The sequence below is a fragment of the Vipera berus genome (assembly GCF_964194415.1).
Source record: "Vipera berus genome assembly, chromosome: W".
Lineage (NCBI taxonomy): Eukaryota > Metazoa > Chordata > Lepidosauria > Squamata > Viperidae > Vipera > Vipera berus.
Window position 1 is genome coordinate 59,888,676 of NC_138210.1, and position 18,954 is coordinate 59,907,629.

The 18,954-nt window shown below is 35.1% G+C and overlaps 1 protein-coding gene across 1 annotated transcript; it reads right to left on the reverse strand.

Moving 5' to 3' along the window:
• Nucleotides 1-3,117: 3,117 nt before the first annotated feature.
• Nucleotides 3,118-17,351, reverse strand: LOC308676337 (vomeronasal type-2 receptor 26-like; the record flags this gene model as incomplete). The annotated part of the gene is made up of 6 exons (XM_081342148.1): nucleotides 3,118-4,019; nucleotides 5,433-5,559; nucleotides 7,339-7,479; nucleotides 13,255-14,097; nucleotides 14,917-15,208; nucleotides 17,209-17,351. The coding sequence occupies 6 exons, from the start codon at nucleotides 17,349-17,351 to the stop codon at nucleotides 3,118-3,120; spliced, it is 2,448 nt and encodes an 815-aa protein (XP_081198274.1).
• Nucleotides 17,352-18,954: the final 1,603 nt, after the last annotated feature.

The window sequence follows — 18,954 nt, forward strand, 5'->3', positions numbered from 1 at the left end:
ATTACAAAATTTTAGATCCAAACAAATTCTGAAGGTCATTAGACACCCAATATAACAGTACTGGATTCTTCTGATAAAGTGAAATATCAGATTGGGCCCTACCTATCTTCTTGATCTTACCTTTTAGTTTCAAATGCACTACAATATTTTATATAAACTTTCACATGTTGTTACTGAACGAGTTCACTGGCTTGAGAAAATGCACCTGAGTTTGGCAGAGGAAGGCTAAACTATAGCAATCTAACATAATTACAATGTTCAAAGACTTGTTAAATTATAATGTTCAAAGATTTATATTTTACAATTGGCAGCTTTTGGGGGGGGGGGGAATAAAACTAAACTCAATAGTTTCATGTTTGTTCCTTAAAAGAAATAAAGGAATATTCTGTATTTTATAGTCTTTGATGAGAAAATTGCAACACTCCTCATATAAAGTTAATTTCTTCTTTCTTTTTAATAACTTTATTAAATTTCATGCAAAAATCAAATACCAAATAACAGCAAAGGGGGAAGAAATTTAAAAGGGGAAAGAGTTTAAAAGGAAAAAAGGGAAATAAGGGAGGAAAAGGAATAAACAAAAAACAAACAAATATGATGTCTGACTTTCCTCAGTACAGATACAAACATATAGTCAGGTAATTTATTACACTAAGTTAAACAAAACATAACTAATATTTATTTCGTCAATTAACAGCATATACCATATATCTACAATTTTAAACATATCCATTAATCCAATCATTAGTTCAAAAATACTTATCATTATCAAGTAAGCAATGTAAAATAATATTTAAAAATAAACCCATTCAATTTCAGTGTCTTCATCATTTTTCAAAATCCAGTCCTTCATTAACAACTTTTATATTTGTTTCATCTCTGTACATTATATTACCTAATTTATATAATTATAAAAAATTCCATATTTTTCATTCAGTTCATCATTAGAAAAAATTTGTAATCTCAATTATACATCCATCTTTACATTCTTAGATAAATCTCATTAAAAGTAAATTTCACGATAAATTTTATTCCTTAAAGCCATCTTTTTACCAATAATCAAAATTAATATTATACCCCAGTCTTACAAGTTTAATCTTAAATCACTATCAAAAATACCCAAGAAACTTTATACCTTAAGGTAAAACAACCATTATTAATACATAAATCTCTGCTACATTCTAGTTAGTCTTCTGAACTAGTGTGTGTGTGTGTGTGTGTGTGTGTGTGTGTGTGGTGTTAAATGAATGCTGGAGTCATTAAGCAAACTCATTGACCACTATGGGTACAGTTTTGCCAAAAAAAAACCCAGAAGTTACTGCCAATTTTCAGCAAACACATCATAAAACGTAGACAAAGAACATAGAATGCTTTAAGTGTGGCCATGTTACCAAGAGCCCAAGTTCATTCAAGTAACAAGGGAAAGGACCCTATCATTGGAACTTCAAATAGAGATTGTAAATTTTTGGTTTGGTTGTAATTTTGAACAGTTGCTAAAAAACTGGTCATAAATTGAGGACTGCTTATACACAATCTTAATAAACATTACTTTCATTATTATTATTATTATTATTATTATTATTATTATTATTATTATTATTATTATTATTATTATTATTATTATTATTATTACAAAATATGTTTCAACCAAAGTCATTTACTCAATACAATCAATCCAATTAAAAAATTGGGGGCAATCTTAATATAAATCTCTAGTCAACATATACCCTGAACAAAAAACTATTAAAATTAATATATAACATAAATAAGCATTCTAATTCAGTCTTATATTTTTTCTAACTTATGCTTCTTATTCCTCAGTTTCCTCCAGTACTTCATCCATAATCTTCAGGCTCAGGTTAGCCATGGATTCCCTTCTGTTTCATTTATGTTTAATATTGATCAGACAAGTACATTCATGGTACATAACTGAAGACCTTTTTGAATTAGATAGATCTGATGACATGCAGTCTTTCTTTGTTGTACATCTCATAAAATAAAATATTCCTTTCTTTCTCTCAAAATCCAGCTAGAGATTTCTTTCAAAATAGTTATATTTAGGTTTTCAGTTTTAATTGACAGTTTAATTTTAGGTTTTCAGTTTTGAACTTAAATAAAAATGATCATAAGAAAGCTTTTCCTGTACTTACTTTTTCCTTTTGATAGGAAACAGAGTCACTTAAAACACAAGATGTATTTATAAATGCCATTCTTCCTATATTTAATTTCTAATTTACTATTTATTTCTTTGAATACCACATGAATCATATCCAATTTATTATCTAGCATTTATGAAGATTCTCAGTCTTCCGAGTCTTGGTTGTCTCAAAGGTGTTTTTTCAAGAGGCAACTAGACTTTCTTTAGCACTTCAGAGCTGAAGAAGCTTCTTGGATGAAAGTGAAACATCTTCAAAGAAAAACAAGTTGCCTCTTAAATTCTTACCCAGTATTTTTTTTATTTTTTTTCAAACTTAGCTTCTAGAAATTAAGGCAACTTTTTAGTAAAAAAAAATCCATCTCTAAGATGGAATATACCATGATTTATCTTTTTTCCATATTATTAAATAGCATACACAAGTGGCCCTCTAGCACATTCTGTCAATCTGTTTGAAATAGATATGAAAGGTCCATCCAGAACCAAAATATATAATGCTTTATGTACTGAGGTGTATACCACTATGATCAAAACTCGACAGGGATCCAGGAAAACTCATAATTTGAATTCCTTTGTAGAACAAATGACTAATTAAAGTTTCTTTATGGTCCAAGTTGTCATCCATTTCAACAATTGTCTCAGGAAAAAACTTTAACCATTACTTCAAAAGTCATTCTTACTGTAATTTCAAATTATACTATCCTTCACAAAACTCAGCTAAGGATTATATTATTAGAAATACCTAAAAAGTAGTGGCTTCTATAATGGAATATTTGAATAATTTAATATTCTAGATTATTATAAATTGAAATTTCTACTTATTTGCAAATTTTATTATTATTTTATTATTTACATATCTCAACTAAGGATTATGCTATTAGGAAAGCCTCAAAAATTGGAAAAAAGGTAGTGGCTTCTGTAATAATTTCATATTGTTCTCGATTATTACAAATGGAAATTTCTGCTCAAGAGTTTCTCTTTATCAGCTGTTCCTTGATGTTCAGTTCAGGTTTTAGGATAATTATGTAACACTTAGGGAAAAAGATACAGCTTAATAATCCAGCACCAGATGCCAAGATAGAGAAGATCTCCACAGCGACCATATATTCTCCATTAATGCCCTGATATGAAGGAATGAAGGACAGCCAAACACTGCAGAAGACCAGCATGCTGAAAGTGATGAACTTAGCTTCATTGAAACTATCTGGCAACTTCCTGGCTAGGAAAGCCACAGTGAAGCTGACAACAGCCAAAAATCCTAAGTAGCCCAGGACATAATAAAACATACCAAGTGATCCTTCATTGCATTGCACTAGAATTGCTCCAGGGAGGGAATACATATCAAATTCTGGGAAAGGAGGAGCTGTACACAGCCATACAGCACAAATGCTAGTCTGAATAAAGGAGCAACCAAATAGGATGAGAGCGGTCAATCTTCTCCCAACCCATTTCCTCATCCTAGATCCTGGCTTGGTGGCCATAAAAGCTACAACTACAGTTATTGTTTTTGCTAATATACAAGAAACAGCCACTGTGAAGATGATACCAAAAGTAATTTGTCGTAAATAGCAAGTCACTCTTTGTGGCTGGCCAATAAATAACAAGGAGCAGAGAAAACAAAGCAGTAAGGAGATGAGCAGACAGTAGGTGAGGTTCCTGTTGTTGGCTTTGACAATGGGAGTGTTCTGGTTCTTGATGAAAACTCCTAGTATCAGAATTGTGAGCAGAACAAAAGAGAGAGTCAAAAATGCTAAAGTAATCCCCAAAGGATGCAGAAAAGAGAGAAAATGTAATCTCTTGGTAATACATTGATTTTTCTTCTCATTTGGAAATTGATCATCTGGGCACTGCAAACAGTTGTCCATGTCTGAAAATAAATATAAGTGGAATATAATGTAATGAACTGAATGGCCTTTTCTGCTTGATTTTACATAGAAACTTTATTTCAAATACAAATAAAAATTGAAAAGAACAGACATTAACTGTGAAATGGTAGAATATTAAGCCTAGCTGATTCTCTCTTCATTTTGTCTTCATATTACCCTGAAGTCAAGAAGGTAATTCTGTGATCTACTGCTTTAGAAGTATATACATTTAACTGTATAGAACTGAGCTAGTGGGAAACTGATATCTCCTTTACCTCTACCTGTAGAGTGGAGTGACATCAAACAACAACAACAACAACAACAACAACAACAACAACAACAACAACAATAATAATAATAATAATAATAATAATAATAATAATAATAATAATAATAATAATAATAATAATAATAATAATAATATAAGCTGAAGGAATCAATATGCCCAACGAAAATAACATTAAGAGTCTTGGGTATCCTTCAATCTGACAACATCAAGCACACTGAAGTCAACAAAAAGATTAGAGGTGAATACATCAAGAAAGTGACGAAGATCTTAAAGTCCAAAGTCAATCAACACCTGGGCAATTCTAGTCATTAGATACACAGCTGGAATAGTGGACTGGACTCAAGCAGAACTAAAATATAAATATAAGCAGTTTTATAATGCAATGAACTGGTTGGCCTTTTCTGCCAGGTTTTACATAGAAACCTTTGACAAGAAACAGAAATTAAGTGTGATGTCGCAGACTATTACATATAGCTGATTTTGTCTTAATTCTATTTGGGACATTTTACTCTGAAGTCTCTGAAGTCAAGAGTCAATTTCTGTGATCTGCTACTTTGCAAGTAGCAACATTTCTAAGAACGTTGTGTATTTGTTTTATAGAACTGACTTAATTTCACATATATTACTTTGAATTATTGTTCTTCACACCTAACACCTAATAAGCATTTTGTGTTCTAAAGCCACTGTAGATTTTCATTACTATCATTAATGATTTCTAATTACATTTTGTAACAATCTGTCTGTCTATCTGTCTGTCTATATCTATCTATCTATCTATCTATCTATCTATCTATCTATCTATCTATCTATCTATCTATTTCATTTATCCTCTCTTTCTCACTGTCCCCCTAACCCTAACCCAAAAAGAATATATCTACCTATCAAACCTCCAAGTGACAGTGATGCCTTGTTCTGGGGATATATCAAAATACTCTATAAATATTTTGGGTGTTGTTTTTTTGCAGATTCCAGAGAATGAAGACATGCTTTAGATATTGTTAGTGTGAGGTTTTTTAACATTTGAGGGTTTTTTATTGATCTTAGTACCAGTAAATAAATTGTTTTCTTTTTCCCAACTGTGTCTATTCAATTTTTAATCCATAATATTGATTAATATGTTTCCTACCTTTCTGGTCTGAAATTTTTCCTTCTGAACAGGGAACACAATCGTAGCAGCAAAATGCTTCTCCTTCTTTCTTTTTTCGTCTGTAACCCGGATGGCATTTTTCATTACACAGAGCAATGGGCAGGATCTATCAACAGGGCAAAGAGATAAATAAGCTTGTCCCCACACTAAATATTATAAGTTATTATTATGGTTTCTCACACAGTCAGCCAGATGTACAGTTTGGATTTAACATTTTCATTCACCTATCAAGTCTTTCTGAATGATCTGGGATAGGCAGATATTGATGATTAATGTGTTAAAGGTATCATCACAGAATGTAAGCTGTTCGAAGTAAAGCTGCCTTTTGCAATTGACATTGATTTTGTCAATGCTGGTGGTGTTCCAGTTGATTTGGTATTGTACATAAAACATCTGTTACAATTAGTGCTATCTTTGCTTTCTTTTGGCAGAGTTGTTCTATTCCTATTTGCTGGTCTTTGTATTTTTTTATCTTCTCCAGTTCTTTAGACTTTTTGTCTTTTTTATCAACAATTGTTAAGTGTGGGGTGTTTTGTGGCAGGTACCTGTCTGTTTGAATTCTAAAGTTCCAGAACAATGTAGTTTCTTCATTTTTCTATGACTTTCTTTATTTTATAGCCCCACTAGTTCTCACTTGCAGGCCAATGGTACTTCTTCCAATGCACCATTACTGCTACTTTTTCATGTCATTGCTTGTAGTCAGTCTGTGCAAGCTTGCGGCAAATAACTAGGTGGTCCACTGTTTCTTCATCTTCTTTCTAGAAATGGCTTTTGCTGTCTGTGACTGTCTTTTCAATTCTGGCTTTGTATGCATTTGTTATTAAGGCTTGATCTTGTGCAGCCTTTGGTGGTGTGGTGGTTAGAATGCAGTACTGCAGGCTACTTCTGCTGACTGCTGGCTGCCAGCAATTTGGCAGTTCAAGACTTACCAGCTCAAGGTTGATTCAGCCTTCCATCCTTCCAAGGTCGGTAAAATGAGGACCCAGATTATTGAGGGCAATAAGCTGGCTCTGTAAACCACTTAGAGAGGGCTGTAAAGCACTATGAAGCAGTATATAAGACTAACTGCTATTGCTATTGCTTTGATTAGTGCTTTTGATTCTTCAATTTTCCTTCAATTGTCAATCTTTGTCAATTGTCAATTATTTGTTTTGCCTGCTGGATTAGAATATTATCACTTTATAAAGAGCCTTTGGGTATCAACAAGTTGAACACCCAAATGAATCTGATTTGATATTGTATGTAAAAGAAAGTGATACAGTAAAAGAGTACATTCTATAAATTCTAAAACAATATTATGTTGTTGGGATCAAAAATAACCCAAATAAAAATAATGGTGAATATTTTGTAGATGACCAGACTGACCCTGAGGGAAGGGTCAAACGCAGCATCAGTCATGAGTCCCTTCACTTCCACAAGAGATCTAAATCCAGCCCACCATGAATTACTTCTACTCTTACCTCCCACTAATTTCCCTTGGCCACTAGTACTTCAGATTCTTGTAGAGATCTTAAATTACAATAAAACTTTATACCCAAATCTTTGTATCTGGATCTCCTGATTTTCGTGGCATATGACATATTTTTTCCTTATTGCCTCCTCCTTGCATGTTTATAGTTCACTTAGAGTTAAAGGCTAGTTTTTTTCTAAATAAATAAATAATAGCAGTAGTATGTTAGTATAAGAAAATACTCACTGATTTACTTCTAAGCTCTACTGGTTATAAATCATTTATGAATTACAAAGACAAGGCACTTTCCCATTTAGCATTGCATATTTGAAATTCTGTTTGTACTTCACCTGATTAAATGAACTGTGCCATGTGATGGCCATCATGAATAGTTAATTGATGATCACTTAAAGCTTGTGGATCCAGCCATCCAACTTTCACACGAAGAAGAGATTTGTTTGGGAAAGTGACCCAGTTGATAACATCAAATCCAGCTACTAATTCACCATTTTCATCAAAAGATATGATATCTTCAGCACTATGGTTAAATGACATGGTCTTCAGAAAATGGTGAAGCTAAAATGAAAGAGAAAAAAAACTTTAAAACATTAAATCTTCTATTTTGGATTATGTTATTAATATAGTCTACAAAAAAGAAGCAATACATGTCCTGAAACCTTTATTTTAATAAATAGTTGCTTTCACTATTGTTAAATTATTATCTTAATATGTGAAATAAAAATGATTAAAAATTAATAATACAAAAAGCTATATTATATTTTGAAACTCAAATCCTTTGGCCACCTAATGAGAAGGAAGGACTCACTGGAGAAGAGCCTAATGCTGGGAAAGGTTGAGGGCAAGAGAAGAAGGGGACGATAGAGAATGAGGTGGCTGGATGGAGTCACTGAAGCAGTAGCTGTGAGCCTTAATGGACTCCAGAAGATGGTAGAGGACAGGAAAGCCTGGAGGAACGTTGACCATGGGGTAGTGATGGGTCAGACATGACTTTGCAACTAACAACAAATATTATATTAATACACATCAGTCTAATCTGATTAAGTTCATGTGGTAGGTACATAGAAGGATTTGGGAAGTTGATGAAAAGCCTCAGAGTTTAATAATACCCTCATTTTCATATCCCCAATAATTGGTCATTGGCATCCACAAAAATAGGCCAAGGGCTACAAATCAAGCATGATACAAGTATAAAGGCATTAGTATGGCTACTTATGTATTTCTTTATAATTGCTAGTTAGAAATCCAACAATCCATACTTTTGTTATAACCACCAGCCATCTGAGATTTTGAGTTAAAATGCAATTATTATCTCTAATATATTCCACTTAATATTATTGTTAAATTAGTTTTCAAGTGTTTTTGGACCTTGGTCTTTGAAAAATATAAGGGAAAGAATACAATCCCACTTCATTCCAGAATAGTGCATGAAGAACAGATTAAATTAAATTTCAATCTCAAATGAGAACTCAGGTTTACCATTTTGAGATGGTTTATTGGATATTTATCAATTTTCCAAATAATCTTGAAACACATTATATTACCTCTGTCCATATGAACCCTGGTTATGTTTGAAATGAAATCTACTGAATATCTTCAATTTTGATCTTTTACATTACTAAAAAAAAGTGGCAGTCAAGTCATTTCGTATAGAAGTATAGGAAAACTGAATATGAGAACATCCCTGGGACCAGTTCTCTGGTTTCCATGTGTTATTAAGCTAAGCATACAACTATGGTTTGAACAACTGAAATCAGATAAAGATATGTATAGAAATGAAATTCATTTATTCCCATTTTCTGTTGCATTTATTTTACCAATCCCTTTTTGTTTTCCCTGGAATAAATCATGCACTGTAACCCCTGTGTAAAAGTAAAGCCAAACTTCTCTTCCAAATCAATATAAATTAGACTTACAGCTTTTTGCACTGATATTGCATATTTTTCTCATAACTTTACTTGTTTTCTTAAATGTAGGAGCAGGAAGGATTCAAAATTTGCTCATGGTACAACTGACCCATGAAAACAGTGACAGTCACTCCACAGTGACAACAGCCTTGGTGGAGCAGTGGGCTAATGCCTCCTTAAGTAACACCAGCTGCCTGCAATTAGTGCAGGTTCGCATCCCACCAGGCTCAAGGTTGACTCAGCCTTCCATCCTTCTGAGGTAGGTAAAATGAGGACCCAGATTGTTGGGGGCAATAAGATGACTTTGTAAAAATGCCACTTGGGGCGAAAGCCCTAATAAGCAGGTATATACATAGAATGAAGGCTATTGCTAAGCACATTGTGCTTTAGATTGTAAGCCGCCCTGAGTCTTCAGAGAAGGGCGGGATATAAATGGGATTAAAAAAAATGTTTGAAACATGTTTTTGTACAACCTTCTTTCAGAAGCTCAAAAAAGAGATATGCTACAGTAAGTCCCATGTTGACTTCTGTCATCAATTCATATAAATAGAAAACAAAGGAAAGGAATACTTTATCTTTCATCAGGAGACAAAGATTTAATGTCCCTTGTCCAAAGTCTCTGAGAGCATACAAAACATATATGTTAGCTAGATGTTTAGATGAATTTAGGCATTTTGTCTTTCTCTTAAGTCTTTCCCAAGAACCTGGGAAAGGCAGATGTTGTTTTTCATATTGTCAAAGGTACTGTCTCAGGATGTAAGCTACCTTTTAAAATTGAATGAGGGTCATTTTATCAATGTTGATAAGTGTTCAAGAGGTGTTTCAAAATGTTTTGAGATTGCACCACTGTGCCTATTACTATTGATACTATATTTTCTTTCTTTTGCCAGTCATAATACTTTTATTTACAGTATTTGTATTTTGTAGGTTTCTCTAATTCTTTCTCTTCTATTTTGCTGTTTCCAGATATTGCAGAATGTACTATTTGGATTTTTGCCTTTCTTATTAACAGTTAAGTATCAGGTGATATGAAGCTAGTGCTTATCTGTTTAAATTCTTGATTTCCTATTATTTAGTGTGTTTTATAGTACCACCATTTCTTGCTTGCAGGCAAATTGCATTACATAGAAATATTCCAGTGGACCATTGTTGCTACTTTGTTATATGTTTTTAGTCAGCTTATGTGATGTTCATTATTATGGCTGTTTACAAAGTCAGTCAGGTGTTTAGAGAGAGTTTGGCATCTTTATTCATCTACTGCACAGGTCTGCAACCCGCGGCTCCGGAGCCGCATGCGGCTCTTTCAGCCGTCTCCTGCGGCTCCCAGTCCTCTGCCATGTGCAGTCCCCCCCCAAAAAAAGTGGGACTAAAAAAGTTCAACCAATCAATTCAAATATGCAGGGTAGGTGCATATCTTGCCTTGGCTCCACTCTTGAAACCCTGTTCTGCGCATGTGCGCATGTACGTGCATGTGCACACATTTTTTTGCGGCTCCCAGTTTTTCCTTTTGTGAGGGAACCAGTTCCGAGTGGCTCTTTCACTGTTTCAGGTTGCTGAACCCTGATCTACTGTATTGTGTTTTTCCCAAGGCCTAGATATAGGCAGATAGTATTAAATATCTCGCCACAGCATGTAGGTTGTTCCAAGTAAAGTGCCTTTTTTATTGACTTATGGTTCTTGATCTCATTCTTGTTGTTGTTATTATTATTATTATTATTAGTAGTAGTAGTAGTAGTAGTAGTAGTAAGCCCATCACAGTAGTAATGGGGGACTTTAACTACCCTGACATCAACTGGGAGACAAACTCTGCACCAAGTGGAAGATCAAACAGATTCCTGACAAACCTAGCAGACAACTTTGTCACCCAAAAAGTAGAGAAGAGAACTAGGGGATTAGCCATTTTGGATTTAATTCTCACTAACAGAGATGAAATGATAGAAGGAGTTGAAGCCACAGGAACCTTTGGAGGAAGTGATCATGCACTATTGGAATTCAACATTATGGAAGCACAAGCAATAGAATACAGTCAAACTAGACTCTTGGACTTTAAGAGAGCTAATTTCAAAAAACTCAGAGAGAGCTTGGTAAGGATTCCATGGATGAGAATCCTCAAGGGGAAAACAACTGAAGAAGCCTGGGAAATTTTGAAAAGTGAGATAATAAAAGCCCATTCTAGCACAATACCAACAAAGAGGAAAAATAACAGCTCTCAAAAAAAACCAGCATGGCTGCATAAAGAACTCTAATAAATTGAAAGATAGAAAGGACAAGTATAGAAAGTGGAAAGAGGGACATATAAGTCAGAATATCAGCAAATAGCCTGAGCCTGCAAAGATGAAGTGAGGAAGACTAAGGCTCAAAATGAACTAAGGCTTGTGATCAAAGTAAAAAATAACAAAAAAGCTTTCAACATGTAAAAAACAAGAAAAAAGTGAAGGAAATGATTGGTCCATTAGTGGGTGAAAGTGGTAAGTAGGTTACAAGCAACAGGGAGAAAGCAGAACTATTTAACTCGATTTTTGCATCTGTCTTTACACAAAGGGAAAAAACAGACCAATCTATCAAAAATAGTGCCATAAAAAACAGATCAGAAGCACAGGTTAAGATAGGTAAGAAAATGGTAAGTGAGCACCTGTCTAGCCTAGACGAGTTCAAATCACCAGGACCAGATGGATTACAACCCAAGGTTCTCAAGGAACTGGCAGATGCGATCTCAGAACCACTGAACTATATTTTTCAAAGATCCTGCAGCACTGGGGAACTACCAGAGGACTGGAAAAGAGCTGATGTAGTCCCATCTTCAAAAAAAGGGAAAAAATGGATTCAGGAAATTACAGACCTATTAGCCTGACCTCAATACCTGGGAAGATTCTGGAAAAGATAATCAAACAAGGAATCAGCGAGCACCTAGAGGCAAACAAAGTCATTACTAAAAGCCACCATGGGTTTGTCAAAAACAGATCATGCCAGACAAATCTTATTATATTCTTTGACCAAGTGACAAAATTAGTGGACCAGAGGAATGCTGTAGATATAATTTACTTGGACTTCAGTAAGACATTTGATAAAGTAGATCACAAACTACTACTTGATAAGATAGAAAAATGTGGGTTAGACAGCATCACCACCAGATGGATTCGTAGCTGGCTGACCGGCCGAACTCAGCGTACTCTTCAACATCTTCATCAATGATTTGGACGAGGGGATAGATGGGGAACTCATTAAATTTGCAGATGACACCAAGCTGGCAGGAATAGCCAACACTCAGGAAGACAGGTTTAAGATACAGGTGGATCTGGACAGACTTGAACACTAGGCGCTATCTAACAAAATGAAATTCAATGGTGAAAAAAGTAAGGTTCTACATTTAGGCAAGAAAAACCAAATGCACAGGTATAGTATAGGGAGTACCTTGCTCAATAGTAGTAACTGTGAGAGGGATCTCGGAATCCTAGTGGACAATCATTTAAATATGAGCCAGCAGTGTGCTGCAGCTGCCAAAAAAGCCAATACAATGCTAGGCTGCATTAACAGAGGAATAGAATCAAGATCACATGAAGTATTAATACCACTTTGCAATGCCTTGGAAAGGCCACACTTGGAATACTGCATCCAGTTTTGGTCACCATGATGTAAAAAAGATGTTGAGAATCTGGAAAGAGTACAGAGAAGAGCAACAAAGATGATTAGGGGAGGAACAGCTGCTGGAATTGGGTATGTCTAGTTTAATGAAGAGAAGGACGAGGGGGGACCAATATCAGTGTTCCAATATCTCAGGGGCTGCCACAAAGAAGAGGGAGTCAAGCTATTTTCCAAACCACCTGAGGGCAGGACAAGAAGCAACAGACAGAAACTAATCAAGGAGAGAAGCAACCTAGAACTAAGGAGAAACTTCGTGACAGTTAGAACAATTAACCAGTGGAACAAACTGCCTCCAGGAGCAGTGAATGCTCCAACACTGGAAGTTTTTAAGAAAAGACTGGACAGTCATTTGTTTGAAATGGTATAGGGTTTCCTGCCTGAGCAGGGGGTTGGGCTAGATGACCTTCAAGGTCCCTTCCAACTTTATTATTATTGTTGTTGTTGTTGATGATGATGATACTATTTAATATTAAAGATTGCACATGCTTATACTAAGTTCTATGAGGGATAGACAGACAGACAGACAGACAGACAGACAGATAGATAGATGATAAATTACAATAAGAGAAAAAGAAATATTGGATTAGTCCAATAAACTAGAATATAGTTTCATTGCTTCTATGTGGCCTGTGATGCCTGGGAAAGAAAGCTATTTCATCACAGACAGGAAACAAAGTTTGAAAACAGAATATTGTAAAGAAATATAGACTTTTTGATAAACAATACCTATTGCTTTCAGAAGAAATAGATATTAGATAAACAATTGCATTTTGGAAAGCATTACCTGCCAATGTAATAGATCTGTGGGATCTAACCTATGAGTGGAAGATAAGAACATCTTATGCAAAGCATGTGCTATGGCATGGACTGCATTGTAGATGCTGTAGCTTTGACTGGTCATAGTTATTTCAAAGAGAGTTCCAGGAAGATTTTCCAAGTTCTCCTTTCCAGTGCAAGAATTATTGCTCTCTTCTCCTTCATTAGAATTAGGAAATAGGCAGTTGAATGCTTGTTCCCAAAAGATCCTGATAAACCCATCTGGTTTTGACCAGGTTGGTTGTAGAGAACGCAAAAATTCTGTAAATCCCAGCACTTCTTTTGAGTGACTTGCCAAAGACAAGGCACCATGAAAAAAATGTATATCAAAATCTCGGTGAAGTGTCTCTGATGAGAAATCCCATTGGGCTGTCATAAGCCACACCTTGCCTATGGTTAGTTGTTTTGGACTTTCTAAGCTTCCATAAATATATACTAGCCATTTCAAGCATGAAATAGCTTGAGGATCTGCATTTACAATATAGACCTTAACATTGGGTTTGGCTAATGATTCAGCCATTTCAAAAACAGGTTTAAATGACTCAAAATTCTCTAAAACACCAGAAAGGGTTAGTGTTCTTTCAATGATTGCTGGACAGATTGCATTTTGGGAAAGCATGGGTAATATTGTCTGCACAAATTTTTCTCCTTTATCATCATCTGGTGAAACAATTCCAATCCATTTCCATTGGAAAAAAAGGAGTAGCTGAATAAGTCCCACGTATTGATTTCTTTCACTAGGGATCATCCGGTAGAAAAAAGGGAGTTGTGCTTTAACATTCAGCACTGGAGCAAACACACAGCAAGCAATCTAAGCAAAAGCCAAAGAAACAAAAAGTTATTAAAAGAAAGAAAGACAGATAGAATTATAATAAATAGCCATAAATTATAAGATAAAACAAGGTAATCTTTATTGCCATTTTTTACTGCGGGCACGGCACACGTAAAAAATGAAATTTAGTTGCCCGCTCTCAAAGTGAAACACATACATGACACACACCTAAAATTTACTATATACAACATATGTATAGACCCACACCCCTACATATACATAACAATAAAATATTAAATATTAATATTTATCATTATTATCACAATTATTTCCTGTGAGGTAAACACATATCTGAAGAAAATTGCCCTTTTTTGAACTAAAGGATTGATTTTAACATTCCGAAGCATAATTTTTCTCAATAAAGGACATAAGTTTAGTTCTCAAAAACTGTCCTGATAAAAGATTTTGAGGCAAGAACTAATACTTTTTGGAAAACCACCATCTCCCTCTTTTTCCAGAAAAGAGTAGAAAAGAAGAAAAGAATGGGAATCTTTTCCAAAATCCATATGAGGATGCAATTCTATTAAAACAGCTCGAGATTACATAATGCATTTCAAGGTTTAAGAATTCTTCAAAGCTAAATTGTTGTTAAAAACTTTAGAAATGAAATGGGTGAGAAATAAATTTGGCTGATCATATCTGCATCTAATACTTTTTGGTGAAATGTGAAGCTAGAAAGGAGATTTCTTGACCATAACCAGAATACCTTTATTCAGTTCACACAGAAATTTGTTTTCAGTTTGTATTAACTGGACAAGCAGCATTGCACTGTAAACTTCATGGCTGACCTGCACATACCTGTGGGAACTTATAAATGCTTAAAACAGTAGCCATATGAAGAGAGACTTTGGCATCAAGTCCTCCAATGACAGCTATCAAATTATTTTGCTTCTTGCAGTTGTAATTTGGAATAGTCTTCCTCTGGGCAGACAGAAGTTTCAGTGTGTTCTGATAAGACATCTTTGCATTATGGTAGCTGTCATATATGTGGAACCCTATGCTGATATTTGGTAATAGTTTGAGATTCTCATTGATCTGCTTCACAGCAAATATTAATGAAAGAACATGCTGGTAATTCTTTAATATTGCCCTAAGAGAAAATTTATACAACATCTGAAATAACTACCACATTATTTTGAATGCATATTACTGCATCTAAAAAGAAAGTTAAACATTTGAAAAGTCACAAATAAATAGGCTTATATAGATATGAATTTTCATAAACATACTTTAAGTACTGTTTGACAAATAACATAACTTTTGTTTTTGTGACTCAGTTTTAAGTTATATATACTTCCATGCCATGTTCAATAAAAAAAAGCCTCTCTAAAGTTAAGCTTGACTTACAGTGTTTTCAAGGACACAAATGTAGCTTTCTTGGAAATAATCTTCCATTGCCACCAGTGATTTTTCTCTACTTACAGTGTAATCAACTATCCAATCTGGGAGTCCTATCAATTCCTAATAATAAGCAAGCCTGAAAATGCTTAGTCATTAGTATCAGTTAATGGATAGGTGCCATTAATATTGACTGTAAAATCAAAAGTTAAGCCTTAATTTATTTGACATATAGATGTTTTATTCAATAGCAATGAAAAGTATGGATTATAGATTGTTTGAAAGTGCAAAGAAAAGCTTTAAAATCCAACCAATAATAGCGCTTTGGGTATTGCAACCTCAAAAGCAACCTAATAACCTAACCTAACCAAATAAAATCAAGGGCAAAAATATATTTATATTGCTCCAGTAATCAAAACTTTCAAGAGAAGTAATGCCTTGTTGGGTTTTTCTATGCATAATGGAAGAGATGTACATAAGATGTCTCTCCTCTCCTCTCCTCTCCTCTTCTTTTTCTCCCTCATCTCTCTCTCCTCTCTTTTTCACTGTCTGCTCCCAGCTATGGCACACTGAAAACATATTCAAAAGTAGGATGTATCCAATGTTCATTTTTTTCTGAGATAATAGGCTGGTTTCCAACCCAAAGGGAAAAGAAGATGTACCTTGTGAATTTTGTTCCCCCCTTCCCAAAAACCGAAGGTGAAGTAATTAATTGATTCTTCCTTATTAAAATGAATGAGTTTAAAATGGATTAGTGAGGCTGTATTGTATTACTCTGCACTGTAACTGATATCTGTGGAATATCAGTGGAAAGCATGTGATCTATGTCAGGGCTTTTCAACCAGTGGTACGGGTACCACCTGTGGTACATTGGCACCTGGCAGGTGGTACACAACCATCCTAGAAAAGTGGTAGCGGGGGAGGGAAATGAGCTGAACCAGTGGCAGCACTGCACAAGCCTGAGCGAGAGATGGCTGGAGCTGCAGGGCTGTCAGGGCTCAGCGGAAGCGCCAGGATCGGCTGTGGCTTGGGGGACACTTTTTTCAGTGCCATTGTAACTTTGAACAGTCACTAAGTGAACTGTTGTAAGTCAAGGACTACCTGTACTTCATCACTTTTTTCCTTTTGTTTTTTTTGGTTATCAAGTTTTTGACACCTTGCTAGGTGACTGGTGGTACTCAGATGTTGCCATATCCTAAAAGTGGTACAATGGGTGAAAAAGTTGAAAAGCCCTGATCTATGTAATGCCAATAGAACATGTAAAAATGTAGATATTTTTACAGACATTTATACAGTCACAGGTACCTTTAAACAGATCAACAGATTTGCTTGACCCTAACAAATTATAAAAATTCAATATAAATTGAAATATGTATACATTTGAACAATAATATATAACACTATGATCCTTTTAAAAAAGGAAAATGATTTAAAAGAGCTCAAAAATGAACATAGAAATGCTACTTTTCTTTGGGAGGAAGAAGATGAAATCTGAAAGAAATAATAACAACTACTACATTGGAGGAAATGGTAGGATAAGAACTATAAGAACTATCAAGGGACAGAAAAAGAAAAACTTGACACAATATACAGTAGAAATAGAATGTAGAAACAGTGAATTAAAATTTATTTCTCTAAGTCTAATAATAGCAAGCATTTCAAAAACTTTTTTCAAGCTTTTTTTTAAACTACATCACATTTAGAATACTTCCTATTTCCAGTCACTGCTACCTCCAGATGAAATTTCCTTACATGAGTTCTTCTACCACCTTTGTTTCAGGATGTTCCTCAAAGTTGCTTATTTCCAACAGGCAATCAAATTGTGCAGCAATCCCTCCTATTATTATATCCCCTGGTTTGGAATACTCATATGGGAACTGGAAGGGATCACTCATAGAGCAGATGTTATCCTGTGCCTTGAAATGAGTTAGGACCAAGTGGGGCAGTTGCCAAAGGAAAAGCTGCAGCAAAAATAGCCTTTCCATGGCATGCATTGCTTTGAGACACTATCCAGTGCAGTCTATTCTTCAACTCTACATATTTTGCCAGTGTCCACTCTATATTATACTGTAAATTTAAAAAGGATAACAAAATAATATTTCAATCAACCCACAATTTAAAAAAATTGGATTCTTTTGAATATATGCAGTTACTCTTAAATACATGTTAGATACATTTCATCAAAATGCATATTTTCTCTTCATTCCTTTAAAATTTGCAATACATTTTGAGTGTAGAACTGCAGCATATAAATCAGAATGTATGATCCAAATAAGTAGCTTATTCTCAATATATTAGGCTGAGAAAGACAACTTAAATTAGTTCATTACAATTTTTTTGATCCAAACAAATTCTGAAGAACCTTATCATCAGATGTAACAGTCCTGGATTCTCCTGATAAAATGAAACATCAGACTGATTGGACCCTGCTTATCTTTGGAGCTTATTTTTTAGTTTCAAATGCATCTCAATATTTTATATAAACTTTCATATGTTATTAGTGAAGGAGCTCACTGGCTGGAGAAAATGCATTTGGATTTGGTAGAGGAAGGATAAACTGTAATAATCTAACTTAATTACAATGTTCAAAGACTTGTCCATAGGGAATGGTATAATGTTTACATTTTACTGTGGGCAACTTTAGGGGAAACAACAAAAGAAAACTTGATAATTTTGACACCAAGCTGCCAGGAATAGCCAAACCTCCAGAGGATAGGGTTAAGATACAGAAGGATCTGGACAGACTTGAACACTGGGAGCTATCTAACAAAATGAAATTCAATGGTGAAAAAAGTAAGGTTCCACATTTAGGCAAGAAAAACCAAATGCACAGGTATAGTATAGGGGGTACTGTTATGTACTGGGCTTTTTGTGGGAATACCACGTGGGTTGCTGGAGCAGCTAACGGCTCTCTAGCAACCCAGACTACAACTCTCCTGTGCTGCAATTGGCTAGCTCCAGGCGGCAATGGTTGATTCAAACCTATTGGCTGCCGCCTAGGGGCTTAACTATATATATTGTGGCTAGTTGCAGCCATTTCCTCAGTACAGTTTCTGCATGAAATAAACAATGGGTACTCCATTCCACGTCTTCATTCCTGCGCCAAAGAACCCGCTATTTAACAGTGGCGACGAGGATGGGATCCTGCTTCACCGATTAAAAAGCTGAAGTCTACGAGGGAAAGGCAGCACACATCGGAGGGAAGAGGCATTTCCCCCCCCTCACAAGGTTGGCTAGCAAGCTATGCTAGCGACCTCGTGCTCAGTGGACTCATTCCCTGAGCCTGAAGCAGGATCCAGAAGAACAGAGGAACCAGCTAGAAAGAATGCTGAAGGTTGGCAAACTGCGAGAATTTGATGTGAAGGAATGGCCATCATATTTATCGCAAGTAGAAAACTACCTCTGAGCCAATCAGATTGCGGAAGAAGGACTGAAGGCTGCAACGCTACTCTGCGTGTGCAGCCCAGCAACCTTTGATTTAGCCAAGAACATTTTCGC